We start from the raw sequence: 20,416 nt of genomic DNA on the forward strand, positions 1-20,416 counted from the left end.
CTGGGTCATCATCTTCCTCTCTTTTTCTCTCATGCTAGGACATTAATATTTGTGTAAATGGTCTCTTAAACTCTCTAACCTCCCACTTCCTCAAACTCCTTTAAGTACTAGACATCAGTAACACAGGGATAGTCACACATTAAGACCTTGCCATTACACAAAGCATTCTGCTTCTCTAATTAGAAATTGATATTCCCCAATCTATTTGATCACAACCTCTCCAACGGCAACCCAACAGTTAGCCATTTCAACTCTATACTATCCTCTCCTCTTGAATCCCTTTCCCCTCTGTCTTATTGCTGCTTTTCTAGAGCTAAACCTCAGCCTTGAATTATTCCTGTCATTTACCTCCTCCACTTCTACCCACAAGTAGTCAATAAAAGCTGGAGGAAATCCCACAACTCTGCTGAATGGAGACATTACAAATTTGTATTAATCCACCTCAGTTGAGCATTCTCTGCAGTAAGGCAATCCCTTTTTTCCTCCTTGATTTTCTATTTTACTGCCCAGAGGAGGTATTCCAAATTTTCTCTTCCATCCTGAAGCCCTGTACAACCTTCATCCCTGCCCTCAGCTGAGGTCAATGCCTTTATTTAACTGAAAAAACTGGGGCTATCCAATATGAGCTCCCTCTTCTCTCATTCTCATCTGAAAAACCTTTGACATTATCACTTTTTTGCTTTCCTCTAATCTCTGACAAAAAAAAGTGTCCCTTGTCCTTGCCAAGGCCAACCCCTCTATATATATACACTAGATCCCCTTCTGTTTTCTCCAACAGCTTGCATCCTCAATCATTCCTCCTCCTCGAATTTTCTCCCTCTCCCTATCAACTGGTTCTTTTCCTATTATATTCAAACAGTCCCCAATTTATCCCATCTTTAAAAAAGCTTTCACTAGACCTACAAGCTATTGTCCTGTATCTAATCTCCCTTTCTCAAACTGCTTGTACAAGTTTTTTACACTTGCTTCCTGTACTCTCTCCCCTCTTACTCATTCTTCCATCCTTTGTCCTCTGCCTTCTGACTTCATCACTCTACTAAAACTATTCTCTCTAAGGTTACATGTAGTCTCCTGACTGCCAAATCTAACGATCCCTTCACAAGCCCTAATCATTCTTGAAATACCTGCTGCATTTGACACTGCTGACTACTCCTCCTGGACATTCTCTCCTCTCTGGGTTTTCTTAAGACAGCTCCCTCCTGGTTTGCCTCCTACTGGTCTGATGGCGCCTTCTCAGTCTCCTTTGATGGCTCAATATGAACATGAAGGCCCTAACTGTGTAAGTTACTCAAGTTCCTGTCTAGTTCCTCTACACCAGGGGTTCTTAACTCTGAGGCCCATGGACCCCCCCAGGGGGGGTCCCTGAACTTAGATGAGAAAAAAATTATACATTTTCACTACCTCTAACTGAAATTTAGCATTTCCTTCAATTATTAATTTTAAAATATTATTCTGAGAACAGGTTTCAGACAGTAAAAGGAGTCTATGATATAGAAAAGATTAACAATCCTTCCTCTACATTCTTTCTTTATTAACTTCATCAGCTCTTAGAGGTTTAACCAGTCATCTCTATGCTGATGAATTACAGATTTATACCTCCAGCCCCTGGATCTTTCCTGAATTTTATAGACACATATCACCAACTGTCTATGGGATATTTCTAACTGGGTATCTCAGAGACATCTTAAACTGAACATGTCTAAAACTGAACTCACTATTTTTCCCTTTAAGTCTTCCCCACTTCCTGTCAAAGACCACCATCTTTCAAATGTATCGGGTTCATAATATCAGTATTAGTCTGGAGTCTTCACAATATTATTTGCATCTGATCCATTCTCTCTATTTATAAAACTACCACCTTAGTTCAAGTCCTCATGACCTCTTGTCTAGATTATTGCAAAAGACTCCTAATTGGTCTCCCTGCCTCCAGTCTCTCACCATTCCAGTCCATTCTACATACTGCTGACAGAGTAATTTCTCTTAATCACAGATCTGACCATGTTACTCCCAACTCCCACGACATCCTAGTGTCTCTCAAATGAAATATAAACACCTGTTTCACTTCTAACGCCCTGCATAGTCTGACACCATCCCACCTCCTCAGTCTCACTGGATAGTATTCCTTCTGCTCTCTCACTCTGTAATCCACATAAACTGGCCTTACTTTTGTTTCTCACTCATGACACTTTAACTTTTGCCTTTCTGTTTTTATATTGGTCACTGTGAGGCCTGGAATGCACATTCTCTTTGGAGTCCCTCTTCTTCCATTAATATATTGCTAAGACATGCATAATCTGCATGAAGCCTTTCCTGATTTTCCCCACTGCTAGTGCCCTCCATCCCACAGTACCCTACAATAAACTACTTTGTATGTGTATTAGAATAAACATGTTTATATACATATGTATGTCATATATACCTATGCATACATTACACACATATAAGTATTTATTAATTTTATATTTAGATGGTATATATTTTTAGATACACTTCTTGTATTCCCCATTAGAAGATAAATTCATTTTAAGAAGAGATTCTTTCAATCTTTGTACTTCTATCTCCAGTGCCTGGCACATAGTAGGTGCCTAATAGATCTTTGCTGATTGATAATAATAATACTGATCAGGTTCCCTCCCCCAGTGATGTATATCTGGGTAACAATGTTATGGACAGTATATTTTTCCTTATTTTATGGGCTTTTAAAATGCCCTGAATTTAGCATTTGGTGGCCAATAAAAATTTCTATAAAAATTTCCCCTTTTCAATTCCCAATGCAAGTCCAGTGAGGGCTCTCATCATTTCAAACCTGAATTATTACAAGAGAATCCTAACTGGCATCTCTTTCCAATTAAACCTACCTGTAGTTGTTAGATTAATCTCATTAATACAATGTCTTCATTATGTCCTTTCCCTGCTCAAGAACATATAATGGGTTCATAACTGCCTATCATGTCAAGCACAACTTCCTCTATTTAAAAATTTTTTTGATATCATTTCCAAATATATCTGTCCTCCTACTCTACCCATAGAATCATTACTTATATGAAATAAGAAGGAAAAAATGTCAATTCATTAAAATTAACCAATACATCAACTGAGTGTGACAGAATATGCCATTTTTCACCTCTGCAAAGACAGGTGGAAGAATCCATTTTCTTATCTCTTCTTTGAAGCCAAATTTGATCACTATCAGTTTTTTTCTGTTCATTCCATCTAATGCTATACTCATTTTGTATATTGTTTTTTTTTTTCTGATTTTGCTTAATGAATTCTGCATCAGTTTATCTTTCACGCTTCTCTGTAGTCTTCATAGTTATTATTTCTTTTTTTTTTTTTTAAGCAATCGGGGTTAAGTAACTTGCTCAAGTTTACATGGTCAGTTATTTCTGGGTGTGGTGTTGAGTGTCTGAGCCTGGGATTCGATCTCCAGGTCATCCCAACACTGCAGCCGGTGCTCTTACTCGCTGAGCCACCTGGCCGCCCCGTATAGTTATTATTTCTTATGGCAGTTATATTCTACTATGTTCAGATACCAGAATTTATTTAGCCATTCCTCAATGTCTGTCTGACTTAGGCAGAATACAGGCTTCACTCTATCAAATGCATCTTCTTGTCATCCTTTCCTATGTTTGAAATGCAGTTAAATGCTAAAGGACATTAAAAACTGTGGCAATTAACAAGATAATTTCTCAGCTAATGAGAAAGCTTGTTTGTATTTGGTTCTCAAGAACACAAATTCTCAACATTTTAGGAGGCACAGGTAGCCTTTAAGTATAAAAATCAATAAGCCATACTTCTGACTTTCTAAAAGGGCTTTCTCTGGAAGCTCAGACCCAGGGGACTATAGGATTTAGAGTCAGAAGGACCTTAGAGATATCTCATCTAATCTAACCTCTTAATTTTACATAGGAGGAAAGTAAAGCCAAGGAGAAGTTAAGTTTCTTGCCCAAGGCCACACAGGTAAAAGTAGCAAAACTATGACTCAAATTCAGGACCTATAATCCTAAATCAAGGGGTCTCTGAACTATACTATATTGTCTTTCCAAATTGGAATAAATTATAAACTTAAAGGGAACTAAATGGTCACAGAACAGGTTAGAGAAAACATCCTACAGATGACAAATGTATGTAGTATGAATATGAATACTAGTCTTTACATGACACAAGATTTTTTCTGGTCCTGTAATTACTAAATCATCAATCACTGAGTATAATGGGAAGATTTAATTTTTGTGTGGATCAACATTTCGAAGAAGGTCCTGTTTATTAGGATCTTTTAAGTCTTAGCCAGTTTGAAAATTTTCACAAACATTAGTTTTGTCTTCCTTTTTAAATTATATATTCTCAAGGCAGAGGATCTGAGAGTAAGACATCTGAGAAGCACAGAACTGAATGGATGAGGAGAGGACAGGTATAGAAAAAATATCAATTTTAGATTATGAACTCAGAAAATTTGAACTCAACATCTGAGTACAACTAGATTTTAATAAATTTTTGTTTGTTTTAAATGGGACACAGAGAAGATAAGCTAATTAAGCAGAATATGTGTGAATGTGTATATAAGTACATAGATATACAGACTATGTAAGAATATATGTATATGTATGGCATACAAAGAAAAGACAAAGGCATGCCATAGACCATATTTTTTGAAGTTTCCTATATCCAGTGAAACTGTAGACAAGGAAGGGCCTCTGTAGAAATAACAAGAAGGGTATGAAAAAACCAACAAAAACAAAAAAAGGATAGCCATTTAAAAGCCAAGAGTTTTAGTAGGAATAGAGGAAAAAAGCAAAAAAAGCATTAAAAACCAAGAATTCACTACAGAGTCATTGCTCCCTTGTGTTTCTGCCAGTTCAGGGGCTGACTCACGTAACAGTCTTCTGTGGAGTTCCAAACTTATTCTTCTTGCAAAGAACCTGACCATTGTAGAGGCCAATTAAAGCCTTAGATTCTTTAGTCATCGCGAGTTCACCAAATTTCTAAAAAGTAAAGGAAACCAAATAAAGGAATACTTTTAGGATATGGATTCTGTTGACCAGAAGTGGATTTGTTCTTTGATTTTACTACACTAAATTACATACCATTAGTTCTTAACTTTTTGAATATGAAGACATTTTTAAAATGTCAAAAATGTCATAGGTCTCTATGATAAGTGTTGTACTATTAGTATCTATTGATAAATAAAATAAACATCCATAAAAAATCATTACTGAATTCATAGTAACTTTGTGTTATCTTCTATTTCTCAATCAAGAAGAAGGATGAATTAGTAGACAGAGAACTGGATTCAGTTAACTAAATCCAGGGTTTAGGTCAAATAACTTTTCAGTGCCTCTAAATGAATTTTGTATTGCTATTACAAAGCAATGTTGACTTCCTACCTTCCAACATTCCAAATATTTAAACACCTAAGTCACCTACCATATAGAAGAAGGGTGTGCAAGGACATGAGTTTAATATGTAACAATTGGAAAAAAGCAACGTTAACTCAGGCATAGTGTGTTTCCTTGACTTTATACTGAACTAGAATTATTAAAATGTGGAGTTTCCTAAATGGAAAGGAAGAAAGAATAGTTCCACATATTTGCTTTTACCTGAGCTTCAGAGAGGTAGCCAGCCTCACCCCCCTGTTCAATTCCAGTCTTGACCACCTAAGAGACATAACAGTAGCACTTATTATTTTAAAGTGTTGAATATTTTAAAGTGTTGAAAGACAAAATAAAATAAAAATTTAAGGTGTAATAAAACTGAACAAAAAGTGTGAAGTCTCTGAAACTACCACCTAGTTATGTCATAGTCCATGTGCTAAAATGGCCTCTGCCCACACTGGGAAGTCTTAAATCAGGGCTTATGTAAGGAAAGAATGCATGGTATTTAATGACTCTTTCTACTTAAGTTTCTACTTACACCTAATAATAATTGAAAGAATAGTAGCTGTGTTCAACTTGTTTTCAGTTCTTATACAACAGCAGCATGTAACTGTGCTTCTGTTTCAGTAATCTGAAGTAACTAATATTCTGTGTTATTTCTTGTATTGTTAATTAACCTTTTAATAATGTATGTCTTTTCCCAATATGGAAATAGGTTTTACATGATTGCACATATATAAACTATATCAAATTGCTTACAATCTTAGGGAGGGGAGAAGGAGAAGAGGGAGAGAGAATATTTAGAACTCAAAATTTTATAAAAATTAAATGTTAAAAATTGTTTTTACATGTAATTGGGAAAAATAAAATACTATTAAAACAAGTTTTTGTCTTTTCTATCTTAAAACTTCTTTGTATCTACTACAACACCTAACAATGAGTATTATATTTAACAATTTTTGCCACTGATTGGCTGAAGTCTATAAAGTGACGAATTAATTTTATCTCCCTCTTTACACTAACTTTACTGACTGAAGAGTTTAATTTTATGTGATAAATTTATATGGCATTTTCTTAATGAATTCAAAATAAATTACCATATATCATCTCATGTAAACCAAAATATAATTGAATGAGGTAGAAACAAGCAAATATTGTTATTTTCTAAAAATGTATTATTTGAAGTGGCTAAGTCTTTCACAGGTGATCATTGTTACAATATTGCTGTAAATGTGTATAATGTTCTCTCCTGGTTCTGCTCACTTCATTTTGCATCAATTCATATAGGTCTTCTCAGGTTTTTCTGAAACCATCCCCCTTCTCATTTCTTATAGTACAATATTATTCCATCCCAATCATATGCCACAACTTGTTGCTGCCATCCCCCTCAATTACCAATTCTTTGCCATCACAAAAAGAGCTGCTATAAATATTTTTGTCCTTTTCCCTTTTCTTTGAACACTTGGGATACAGACATAACAGTGCAACACAAATATTATTATTCCAATTTTTACATAGGTAGAGAAACTGAGGTAAAGAAAAGTATGGGGGGAGGCATTCATGATAATTACCTTCATATATATGAAGTGCTGTCATATGAAAGCCTGGCTCTAGAAAACAGAACTAGAAGCAATGGGTCAAAATTGCTTAAGATTTGAGGCTCAAAAGAAGGGAAAAAATTTCATAATAACTAGCTGCTCAAAAGTGAATTAGGCTGCCTCAGAAGATAATCCCCATCCCTAGAGATCTTCAGAGGTTAGATTCAGATCATTTGTTAAGGATTCACAGAATCACACAGAGAATTACATCCTCAGGTACAAAAAGCACTGCAAATGTAGCTGCTGAGCTGCTATCAGGGATCCCAAAGAATCACTGTGGAAACTTGTAGGATAAATGCCCCAATTACAGAAAAGGGGAGTCTGCAAACTAGAGACCATTCAGTTTGGCTCTGATACTAGGAAAATTCTAAAATGGATTCTTAAAGATCATACAAGGTACAGAATAAAGAACAAAAATACAGATAAAGAACATACCCGATAAGGAATTAGTCATTAAAAAAGGAACAGTGTGACTTTATTCAGAACAGATCATACCAAAGGATAAGTAGTCAAAGGATATGAACACACAGTTCTCAATAGGATTGCAAACTATTAGCAAGCATATGAAAGAATATTCTAACTCACTAATAAGAAAAATGTTAATTTTTTAAAAACTCTACGATTTCACCTCACATCCAGCAAATAGGCAAGATGAGAAAAGATGAGAAAAAAGCCAATGTTATAGTACTTATGGAAAAAGAGGAAGGCTAATATGAAGGTTGTGGAACTATAAATTGGCATAATAATTCTGGAAAGAAATTTGGAACTTTGCTGAGAAAGTGATTAAAATGTCCATACCAAGAGACTCCTCTACTAAAGACATATTCCCTGAGGGGTCAATGATAAAAAGAAAGGTCCCATATATACCAAAATATTTATAGCAGCACTTTTTGGAGCACTAAGAACTGAAAACAAAATAGATGTCACCAACTAGGAAATGATTAAACAAACTGTTATATATGAATGTAACAAATCATTAGTCTTCCATAAGAAACTATGAAGACTTATATGAACTGATATAAAGTGAAGTAAACAGAACCAGGAAAAACACACATGACTACAATAATGTAAATAAATAGAACCAAAATAAAACAAAACAGATCAAGTTTGGCTCTAAAGAAGAGCTATGAGAATGTACCCTTCTGCTTCTTTGTAGAGGTGGGAGTCTGTGTATAGAACATAATATTATCATGTGATAGAATAAACTGTTTTCCCCCCTCATTTAAAAAGATTCTTTGTTATAAGGGATGCCCTCTGGAAGCAGGCAGGACATACTGAAACATCCGACTGAAGTAAGAACAAACACACGTTATTTAATGATAAACAGGCCATGCCAAACTAACCTCACTTTCTCTTTTGACAGTGTTACTAAACTTGTAGATCAGGAGAATGTTGTAAATACAGTTTACCTTGATTTTAACAAAGTAATTCTATGTCAATTTGTTGAGAGAGATTTCAAGGAGTGCCAGATATCTGTGTTTTGTTCTATGCTATTTAACATTTTTAACAATGACTCGGATAAAGATAGCAATGATATGGCCAACATATTAGCAGATGACACAAAACTGGGAGAGACAGGTAACACAAGATCTAGAAAGATCATGACAGTCTAGAACTTTGGGCTGAATCTAATAATATAAAATTCAACAGTTATCATTTTAAAGTCTTAAACTTGGGGACAAAAAAAAATCAACACAAGTACAGGATGGGAAAGGACTGATTTTAAAGCAGTTGGTCTGAAATGATATGAGTTTTAGCAGATTTAGTGACTTAATAAGTTAGTAGTGTAATGTGGCAGACAAAAAAGTTAATGTGAGCTTGGGCTATATTGAGAGAAATAAGGTGAAATCTCCTACACCCTGGTCATATTACACCTGTAGTACAGAGTTCAGTTCTGGGAGCTACAGTTTAGGAGGGTTTGGAGGATGTTGATAAGTCAGAAAGTATCCAGAGGAAGGCTACCAGGACAGTGAAGATGAGGCCATATGATAAAAGGATGAGCTGAAAGAATCAGGGATGTTTGGCCTAAAGAAGAGAAGATTCTGGGGAGAGACTAAAGAGGGAAAGTGACAGAACATGATTTCTGTGTTGAAGTATTTGAAGGACTGTAATATGGAAAGAGGGATTCAATTTGTTCCGCTTGGCCCTAGAGGGCAGAATCAATACCAATGGATGGAAGTTTCAGAGGGAACTTATGTGTGCAATTTTATGATAATAATCAATAACTCTGGTCCCATTAATTCAGAAGTATGACTTATGTACCCATAAAGGTACTCTTTTTTTTTTTTTTTAAAGCAATTGGGGTTAAGTAACTTGCTCAAGGTTACATGGCCAGTTATTTCTGGGTGTGGTGCTAAGTATCTGAGCCCAGATTTGATCCCCAGGTGATCCTGACACTGGGGCCGGTGCTCTTACTTGCTAAGCCACCTGGCCACCCCTTAAAGGTACTCTTTTAAGCCTGACAAAACAAACTTTTTTGTCACTTTGACTTTCATTTTTTAAAGACCTATAATCATTTAGAGGCAGCTAGGTGGTACAGTGGATAGAGTGCCAAGTCTGGAGTCAGGAAGACTGAATTCACATGTGGTTGCAGACATTTACTAGCTGTGCAACACTGGGCAAGTCACTTAACCTCTATCTGCCTCAGTTTTCTCAACTCATAATGATAGCACCTACTTCAAAGGGTTTCTGTAAGGACCAAATGAGATCTTTGTACAAAGGGCTTAGCATAGAGCCTGGCAGTATAGTATAGATAGTACAGTAGGCTCTTAAAAATGCTTATTCCTTTCCTTCCTAGATGATTTGATAATAGACAGGGAAAATGGGATATTTTCCCCAAAACTGATCCCTTTTTCATACTTCCCTATTTCTGTTGACAGTACCATTATTCTGCCAGGCATCCATGTTTACAACCATGAGAGTCATCCTTGACTTTCTCCCTCCATTTAACCCTGATATCCAATTGGTTGCCACGTCTTGTTGATCCCTTTATTACCTCTTGCCAAGACTACTGAGAAAGCCTAACTAGTCTTTCTGCTTCTAGTTTCTACTTTCTCTAATTCATCTTTGATACAGATACCAGACTGATATTCCTAAAATTCCAATCATGTCACCCTCCTAGTCAAAGAATTTCAGTGGCTTTGTATGATCTCTATGATTAAGTACAACACTACAATATGGACCCCACCTACCTGTTCAGTTTTATATCATATTACTCCCCTCCTCACACTTTCCTGTCCCAGTCAAAGCAGACTGCAAGGTCTTGTCTGTGTACACAATGTTCTATCTTCTATGTCAAGTGGTCTCCCATTCCTGGAATGTGTGCCTGCTTTCCCTTTCCCTCTTGGAACCTCTAACTTCTAAGCACAGCTCAGGTGATATTTATCCCCTTTCCTAACTTGTCCTCCTACCCAGTTATTAGAAAATTTGGAAATGTTTAACAAAATAAATAGAACCATAATACAACATAGATAGTGTTATATTTTGAAATACTTTGCATTTACTTATCTGGGTACATCAGTGGTTCTCCACCTTTTTTTGTTTATGGCACAGCATGAACTTTTTTACTGTGAGGAATCATATTAAGTTGGCAATCCTAGGTAGGTAACTGTCTGGATACTTATGCATGTACATGCAATTTGCAAGTATAAGTTCCAAACAAATCTGTACACCTAGAGAAACCATGCTGTGGTACATAATCTGAAAGCCAAGGATGTAAGTGTTATAGACCTCCGGTAGAAGACAGGTTCCTTTAAGGCAAGGACTGCTTTGTCTTTGTCTCCCCACTGTCTTGTACATCAATGGTGCCAAACTCAAACTGAAAGGGATTTCTATGGCTGCATGTTGACTTAGAAAACCAAAAATTAATACTATCTATATTGTATTGTAGTTTTATTTATTTTGGTAAACATTTTCCAATTTATGTTTTAATCTGGTTCCAGCTACACTGGGGAGTTTTGTAGGACTCCCCCAGTCTAATACTTATATTGTACATAGCAGGCATTTAATAAATGTTTGTGAAACAAAAAAACAAACAAATATTTAAAAATAAGAAACTCACATTAATTATTTGCAGAGGAGCTGGATAAAGACCTTTGGTTTGTTTCTGTACCTTCTCTTCAACTTTTTTGTAGACTAGTTGCCTCACAAATGGAAAAGTCATGGCATATGCTGTTAACTCTGGAAGACAAAAAGTTTTCAGAATAACCAAATTTCCTTTGCCGTTTTTTTTTCTGTAAACTCTACTAAATGATATAGATCTCATAGTTCAGAACTGTCTTTTATTTATTTTTTTTAAACATTCAAACAACACTTCAGTTTACGTCTAACCTTAAACTTATAAGTAAACGGAGTAAGGCATATAATGTGACTACAAAATGAAATTTTCACCTCCCTTAAATCTGTTTTTCTATTAGTAGAAGTGAAAATTACGCCTCAAAGACTTCACTAAATTCTACTGCATAGATTCTTTTATGCCAAAATGGCAGCTGTTCACCCTCAGGGCCCAGAGGAGCAGCTCTGATTCTGCCTTCTCTAACACATACTCACTATCAACAAGCCCCTTATCTTTCTTCATAGAGATCTTCTTATCAGCCAGTCCTTTTGCAAAGGTGATTGCGACTTCTTCTAGGTATTCAACTGTTCGTTCTTCTGGTGGTTTCAAACCTGGTCCTGAAAACATTAACATAACCAATTCAGGCAAGAGAATGAGAGATCAAATCTCTGAAGGAGAACTAATTTTTGCAATCTTATTAGGAGCTTATATATATAAGATGACAAAGTTTCAGATCATTTTAATACATTTGTCAGACCTGTCAATAGTAAACTTTGCTTTAAGTCAAATCTTCCATTTTCCCCCTTCTAGGCAGCAGCGAAACACCTCTAACAGGAAGAGGATCCAAAAAGTTACGTGGACTTCTGAAATGTTATAACAAAAGGGAAATACAAGGAATCCAAATCCATTCACACCAACCAGGTAAAGTTCAAACTATTCAATCTGACTGACAGTCAATGCCCCATCCGATTTGGCTTTTATCTCACCTTTCCAGATTTATCTATTCTCTTTTATACACTTTATACTCCAGATAAATTAGGCTACTCTCTGTTACCTGTACACCCGTGATCTCCCACCATTCTTTCTTCACACTGTTCCTTATTCCTACAATACCCTCCCTTCTTTTACTTCTACAGTTAAATTCCTACCCATCCTTTTCAGCAAACATAATCTTGTCTTTGTAGCCCTTTGTAATCCCTTACTCAACAATGACTTTCCCCAAGGCATTTTTTTTGTTGCAACTCTCTAATGCATTTATAATGTAACATTATATTTTATCTGCATTTTTCTCATCCCTCTACTTACCTAGAAACTTGATGATGGCAGGGACTCTATCTTATCTCAACTTTTTGCATTCCCTATGCCCCAGATGGTTCTGGAGGAGAAAGTAGGGCTGGTGACCTTGCACAGCCCTCCCTCACTCAAATCTAAGTCATGTCATCATTTCCCTGATGTCATAGTCCTCTTCAAGAATGAAGGACAAACACAACAACCTGCATTCCCTAGAACAGGGCACTGAAAGCTGCAGGTAGTTAATACCTGTCCACTGAAAACTCATAATAAAACACCATTTTCTCAGTAGAGAGGTAGGAGACTGGAATACAGAATGTGGTATACACTGACATAGTGACTATGTCAGTTGGTTTTGTTTAGTGTTTTTGTTTTTCTTTAAGGTAGTATTTGATGGAGTAGTGATTCAAAGGAAAATAACTTTGGTATAAAAGCAAAAGGCAATGATAAAACTACAAATTAAAACAAAGTCCTCATTGAATGAATGTTGAAATAATGAAAGTCATCAAACAAAGTCATTTGACCTAGGAAAGACTTGGGGCAAATGCTGCTTCTATTTCTATTACACTGAATTTGTGGAAAATGTTGTAGGTATACAAGATGAGACTGGGCTCCTGGAACCAAACACATTGACACAAGCAAGACAGAAGAACTATAAAGAAGCAACTTGAAGAACCCTAAAGCACAACAGTTTGGGTTCACTTAGTGGAGAGTTAAACAGCCTCAAAAGCATCAGTAGGTCAAGAACATAACTGTATTACAGCATAGCCCAATAAATGATATTCTAATGACAAGAAAAGTTCTGATTTTCTATTTTAAGAGGCAGAGAAGTATGCAATGTATTTTTAGAAAGATTTTCACCCAAAATGATTAAAATTATAAAATTCTGAGCTTAAAAGAATAAATCTCATGCCAGCAAAATAACTTTGCTCTCCAAAATGGCTTATTCCTGAGGGGTCCAGATGGGGATTTCCTGCAATAGTCCCTTACTTCTACATTTCACATACTATTAACAAAAGGCAGAATTCCCTGGGTCAGAGAAAACTAACAGAGGGCTTATTCCTAGGCTTGCTGACAATTAAGCACATAAAGAAGAACTTTGGGATATTATGAATTCTTACCTAGAGGATCCACCAACTGGTCAACCAGACCCATTTTCTTTGCTCTGTCTGGACGAATGCCTCTGCCAGTCAGCATCATGTCAAAGGCAGCAGGAATCCCGACCTAACAAGCAATTAAGAGTCAGGGAGCATAGGGAAACAATATCTACAATTACATCCTTGAAAGCAAACTTCTGCTTGCCATTTAATCAAGCTGGATTTTATGTTGCTTACAGAGCACAAAATATTATACTGTCTCAATTTTTTGGATACATTGTTTTGACACACCAGTCGCTTCCTAATAGTCTACATGGTCATTTCAGTTGTGTCTGACTCTACATGACCCCATTCGGGATTTTCTTAGCAAAGATATTGGAGTGGTTAGCCATTTCCTTTTCCAGCTCATTTGACAGATGAGGAAACTGAAGCAAACAGGGTTAAGTGACTTGCTCAGGGTCACACAGCAAGTAAGTGTCTGAGGCCACATTTGAACTCAGAAGATGAATCTTCCTACTTCAGGCCCAGCATTCTATCTACTGTACCACCTAGCTGCCCTACTATAAAAAAGATAAACACAACTAAATAATGAAGACGATTTTTGTAGTTAAATGCCTATTAATAGAAAGAATACATGCTTTAACAATTTGAAACCAACATTTTCCACTGTATTTGACCTATGTTATATTGATAAGGGGTTAAAATTTTAAGTTCTTCTGGGGACATCAATTGGAGCAAACTACTTTTTTCATCTTTTAATTTAAAACACAGTAAGTCATCAAATAAAATTTCAGAATTATGACATCAATAGACTAGGAACTAATCTAAAATACTGCCTAACACATTAGCAATGGGAATTTAGTTCTGTTTTATCAATTTGTAAGATTGAAATGTCCAAGGTGAGACCCTTCTAGCTCTAAATGGTTCCTCTATGATGATTCCCAATGTACAACATTCTGGAAGATCAGACAGTGGCCCAGATAAATGAAGCGGGATAAAAATCACTAGCATGTTCCAGACCAGAGATCATTATAGGGAATGTCACAGGAATGCTCCGTTAGAAAGCATTCCCAATGGCAAAGTGCTATTTAATGCACAAAAATTTAATTCGCTAATACAATACTAAGCACAAAATAATGACACTAAAAAGTCACTGAAATCTGATTAATTGTAATGTCAAATTCCTTCTCAGAGAAAAGATGATGAAGTATATTTCAGTCCTCTCGGTAGAGAGGTGAAGCACTACAAGGATGGTATGGAATGCTGTATATACTATCATATATGGTCACTTTGTTCTTGTTTTTTGTTTTTGTTGTTATAAGGGAAAATTTCAGGAGGGCATTTATTAGGAAAAGTGGGGTAAAAAAAAGGCATCAATCAGAAGTCAAACTCCAAATTATAGCCCACTTGGTTGAAATGTATCTCTTTGGTATAGAAGTAATAGCTATACAATTTCTGACTGGCAATTTATCATTCTCCATGTTAGTGGACATCATTATAGCATTGTACCAGAATGCTCATAGGTCTGTCACATTTAAATCCTGAACTCTATTTACTTCCCTTCTTTCTTAAATATTTCAGTCTCAGTCACTCTCTTGCCTATAAGACTCCCACAATAGGCTGGGCTTCTGGACACTAGGCCTCCTTTCCACCTGCTACCTACTGGGGTATTTGTACCCTTTAGGGGGGGAATGTTTACTATTCCACCTACTCTGCAGCTCCCCCCCCCCATGACCCAGGCTTTAAACAATCTGTAGAATATGGCAATTAGACCAAGATGTAATTTTATTTTATTTTTTTAAGCAATTGGGGTTAAGTAACTTGCTCAAGGTTACATGGCCAGTTATTTCTGGGTGTGGTGCTGAGTATCTGAGCCCAGATTTGATCCCCAGGTCATCCCAATACTGGAGCCAGTGCTCTTACTCGCTGAGCCACCTGGCCACCCCTAAGCAATTGGGGTTAAGTAACTTGCTCAAGGTTACACGGCCAGGTGTTTCTGGGTGGGTGCTAAGTGTCTGAGCCCGGGATTCGATCTCCAGGTCTTCTCAACATTGGAGCCGGTGCTCTTACTCACTGTGCTACCTGGCCGCCCCCCAAGATGTAATTTTTATAATAAAATCATACCTAAAGATTGAGTTAAGTAACACCAACATAAAATGCAGTTAAGAGGACAATGGATTAGACCTGACTAGTAATAATTCATCCATATATATCCAGAGAAGCTTTAATCTTCAGGGTTTTCTCTCAGAACATGACTTCTACATAGGGGGAAACTAAAGCACGAAAGGCTAAAAAGGTACATAGCTTCTCTTGTATGTGACTATGGTTTGTGAGGATCTTCACTTACCATCTTTGGGAGCCTTTGAGTGGCTCCTGCTCCTGGCAATATTCCCAGTAACACTTCAGGGGATCCCAATACTGTCGATTTGTCTTTTGTTGCTATTCTGAATTGACATGCAATGGCAAGCTTCAAAGACAGGAAAGAAAGGAATTAGAAAATATATCAACAGTCAAAATAGGCGGGGATCTCAAAACTCCTTGAGGCAGGAATATGCCAAGAGAACCAAGTCTAGGATCTTTAGCCTGGTATTCAAGGCTTTCTAAAATAGCTCTTTCAAATCTACTACCTCTCAGACATTATTCATCTATAGGACACCTCTACTAGAAATTTTATATTTATATATATATATATATATGTATGTATGTATGTATGTATGTATGTATATGCAGGATTACTCATTGTTTAAATCTTGCTCATTCCTGCTTTTGCCCAAGCTGTGCCACTTGCCTGGAATGTCCTGTTTATTTTTTTGTAGCTAGCTAGATCTCATCTTCAAGGACAAACATAAGCCTTACTTATTCCATGAATTATTCCTTTTCTATTCCAGCCCTCAGTGGACTCTCTCTTCATCTTAAATCCATGAGTATTTATTATATGCACTAGTCACATGTCACTTAATCATATACTTTTTTTTTTTTTAAAGCAGTTGGGGTTAAGTAACTTGCCCAAGGTTATATGGCCAGTATTTTTTGTGTGGGTGTTAAGTATCTGAGGCTGGAACCGATCCCGGGTCCTACCGACTCTGGGGCCGGCTCTTTTACTCACTGTGCCACCTAGCTGCCCCCATATACCTTCTTGTAGCATACTTTATGTAGGTTGTTTCTTTAACTAAAGGGTGAGTTCTTTGAGGTAAAAAATTTCATGTCTCTTTTTCCCTAACTAAGCATAGTACTATATATACAGAGTAAGTGGTCACAGAATTCATTAGATCATAGAATTTTAGGGTTGCAAGAGATCTTAAGAGATAATCCGGGGGTGGCTAGGTGACGCAGTGAATAGAGCACTGGCCCTGAAGTCAGGAGGACCTGAGTTCAAATCCAGCCTCAGACACTTAACACAAAAACTAGCCATGTGACCTTGGGCAAGTCACTTAACCCCAATTGCCCTGCCCTCCCCCCTCCAAAAAACAAAAAACCTAAAAAAAAAAAAAAGAGAGAGATAATCTAGCCCAATTCCCTTATTTTACTGATGGAAAACCTGAAGCCCAAAGAGTTTAAATAATTTGACCAAGGTTACATAATGAATTAGTGGCAAAGCTGAGGCCAGAAGCACTGTAAAAACTGAACAAGCAATAGATTCTCTCTCCCCATTCATTTCTGTTCCATTATCTGTATACTTAAAGACTAAACAGTTACTCTTATTTGGCTCCAACTTCTTTGAATACATTAGGCACTCTAAGTATGTGCTGCCAGCAGGCCTGATCCTCCCTCCACTGTTTTATAAAATTTTAGTAACACTGGTATAAAATTGTACCTCAAGTCCTCCTCCCAGGCAGGTCCCATTAATGGCAGCCACAATAGGCTTTGGAGACTTCTCAAGTTTCTCAAATATTTGTTGTCCATCTTGTGATAATTGTGTTACCTCCTCAGCAGTTTTGCAAGAAGCTATCATGCTGTAGTGTATGAGAAAGTGTCAAAATAAAACTGTTGCCTCCTCTATAGGTCTTATTTTCATTAATGTATACCATCCCCACATCATACCATGACATTTTTGGTAAGGAATCTTTCTTTGCACAGGATGAGAAATAATTCGAATAAATACTGGAAGGTTTTAGAAAGATAGGCCCACTAATAATATAATGCATCCTGGGAAGCAATTTGGAATACTAAGAAATTGTTTAAAATGTTGATACCCTTTGACCCAGAAATCCAACAACTATCCTAAAGATGTCAAAGACAGAAATATCCATAGATACCAAAATATTTATAGCAGTACTTTTTGTATTAACAAAGAATTAGAACAAAGCAGGTGCTGATAGGGTAATGGCTAAATAAATTGTGATGCATGAATTTAATGGAATATTACTGTGCTGTAAAAAACAATGAATATGAAGAACATAGAGAAGCATGGGAAAAACTTATACGAACTTATGGAAAGTGAAATAAGTGGAACCAGGGAAACAATAACAATAATGACAAAAACGTAAATGGAAAGAACAAGAACAATACAATTGAAACTAAATTTTCTGAAATTATAATGATCAAAGTTGGACCCAGAGAAAAGGCAAGGGAATGTACATCCCCGTTCTTTGTAGAGGGAGGGGACTGTGTATAGAATACTGCATGGCAAACTTTTATATGTTGGATTGCTTTCCTGAACTGTTTTCCCCTTATTTTATATTCTTTATTACTTTTCTGTTTCATGATTGTAAGCAGAGTGCAACATATAACAAATGAGGAACTTTGAAGATCAGGAATAAAGGTTGTCATCAAGGAACTGTATGTTAGGAAGAGAAGATAGGTGGGTTACAAGGAAAGAAGAAGAGGTAACAGACAGTAGAGAGTCACAGGATTCTACTGGTATTGTCACAATGTCAAGAGAAAAAAAGGAAGGCCTCCAGATGAGGAAGATTCACAGCTGGGCAGACCCTCGGAGACCAACTTATGGGAGGGCATTGGCAAGAATTATGTACAATGGACAGGCATGGATGGACTGCAATCTGTATCATTGGAGGGAATTCCCCAATTAATTAAATCACAGATTCACTTGATTGAGTAGTCTTTATTCTATGTTATGAGGAACTGTCCTCTGGGAATGAGAAGAAACTTCCTGTATAAAGGCTAATATGAGTGATGTAAAATCAAGATATAAATAAAAATTTATTTTAAAAGAGAATCATAGGTTTTTACTCCATTTTATTTTGAAGAATAACACCTATATACTCTCTCATACACACCCACACCCATGCCTCCACACTTGACTAGCTAAAATGACACACTTACTTGATATCAGCACCAGCAATAAAGCAGCCTGGCTTTGAAGAGATAATGACAGCACTTCTGATTGAATCACTAGCCCATATTTCGTTCATCACTTGTATAAAATCCGAGTGCAATTCTTTATTCAAAGTATTTACCTGCCAAATAATAACAATATAAGAATAACAATAATAAGTAGCCAACATTTATGTTTTCTGATTATTACAACCATGAGGTAGATAATGTAGGTATTTTTATCATTTTTTTTTAACAGATGAAGAAATAAGTCCAGAATGAGTAAGTGATCTGTCCATGGTAACAAATTCCACTATATTAACAAATTTTCTTTTGGTTCCAATTCCAAAATAATTTCCATTACATTACAGATGCCTCAGATCTAATAAGATCAAGTTTCAATTCAAAATGAGATAACATTTTGATGACAGGAGAGGCAAAGAAAAAACCACCTTATCTTAGAAAAGGGAAAAAGCATGCTCTTTCTTTAAACACATTGCTAATATATAAAATCAAAAAGCTTTCTGCTTTAGTTTATACATTTTTTTTGTCTTTTTGGAGGGGGGAAGGCAGGGCAACTGGGGTTAAGTGACTCGCCCAAGGTCACAAGCTAGTAAGAGTTAAGTGTCTGAGGCTGGATTTGAACTCAGGTCCTCCTAACTCCAGGGCTGGTACTCTATACATTGTGCCACCTAACTGCCCCTATATTTTTCTTAAAAGGAAAATTATTAGTTCTTTCTCTGTCTTTTTAAAAATTGGTATAACTAAAGAAGGAATTGAGGATTATATTTAAGGAGCTTGGTCCATGAGGTAGTAGGAATCAAGAGATACTCTAAGGCCAAAAAGAACAGGGCAAATTGTGGGTAACGTTTGAAAACTAAAGGGTAACTACTGCTTTACTTTATTGTATATAACAATTGCCTTAGTTTGGTATCTTGCACTCCCTAGGACTCTACCAAATTTCAGAAATATTAAGCATTTGAATCAGATGTCATTTGTAGAAGGCTATATTAATACAACATGCTTTGTTGGAGTTTGGGGGAGGGGGTTCTAGTTAGTAGAAAACAATACCTAACAGAGAAGCTATGATGTGGAGCGGTGGGCTTTTGAAATACACAAGGGCTGAGCACACTTGACCGAACTTGATTAATATAAATGATGATTTATGTCAAAGCTATAATATTCCTAACTAAAAGGCATCTTTAGGAAAGTAATCTGCATCCCATTTCTTTTAATCTTCCTTCGTGGGAAGGGATGGTAAATATTTTAAGCTATTCAAACTAAAATCAGTTCATTTTCCTCTCCTCCCTTGTATCAGAAGGGTGGTCTTAAGTATCCTTGAAATTAAACTGACCCTTAAAGTCAGATGGAAGGAATGCAAAGACAGAATTTCCACTTCTGAATCTTTGCTCTCCTTGGGCAGCCTGTCAAAAGCCAATATAAGTTAACCTTCAGGATTAAGAGTCTATTTATTATGATATTTAATTACTATCAGAGCATGGATTATTTTCTGTGACACTTTGAAGTATATACAAGCCCAGAGCAATTTTAAAATATGCCACAAATGATGAAGAGCACAGGATTCTTAAACAACAAATTAAATAAATACCTTTGAATTGGGTGAGTTAATTCGCACAACTGCCACATCTCCTTTGACTGCATAATTAATATGGGTTCTGGCTAAAAGCAAATGGAAGATTTATTTGCAAACAATTATTATTACTAAATCAA

General features: G+C 36.4%; 2 protein-coding genes across 2 annotated transcripts in view; one reads left to right on the plus strand and one right to left on the minus strand.

Annotated features, from left to right (window-relative positions):
- HADHB (hydroxyacyl-CoA dehydrogenase trifunctional multienzyme complex subunit beta) overlaps window positions 1-20,416 on the plus strand; it is a 228,772-nt gene that overhangs the window by 145,900 nt on the left and 62,456 nt on the right. The window lies entirely within an intron of this gene.
- Window positions 1-20,416, minus strand: part of HADHA (hydroxyacyl-CoA dehydrogenase trifunctional multienzyme complex subunit alpha) — a 60,632-nt gene that overhangs the window by 24,001 nt on the left and 16,215 nt on the right. Inside the window, exons 3-11 of the mRNA XM_069072016.1 lie at window positions 20,295-20,365; window positions 18,695-18,828; window positions 17,226-17,364; window positions 15,759-15,878; window positions 13,436-13,538; window positions 11,519-11,641; window positions 11,031-11,149; window positions 5,598-5,654; window positions 4,873-4,982 (exon numbers count right to left, since the gene is read on the minus strand). Of these exons, the coding sequence (XP_068928117.1) occupies window positions 4,873-4,982; window positions 5,598-5,654; window positions 11,031-11,149; window positions 11,519-11,641; window positions 13,436-13,538; window positions 15,759-15,878; window positions 17,226-17,364; window positions 18,695-18,828; window positions 20,295-20,365 (976 nt within the window). The remainder of the gene's footprint in view (window positions 1-4,872; window positions 4,983-5,597; window positions 5,655-11,030; window positions 11,150-11,518; window positions 11,642-13,435; window positions 13,539-15,758; window positions 15,879-17,225; window positions 17,365-18,694; window positions 18,829-20,294; window positions 20,366-20,416) is intronic.

This window comes from Petaurus breviceps, unplaced genomic scaffold, assembly GCF_028583685.1.
Source record: "Petaurus breviceps papuanus isolate PSGF00001 unplaced genomic scaffold, PetGlider_PUasm1.0 90845, whole genome shotgun sequence".
In the NCBI taxonomy this organism is placed as follows: Eukaryota; Metazoa; Chordata; class Mammalia; order Diprotodontia; family Petauridae; genus Petaurus; species Petaurus breviceps.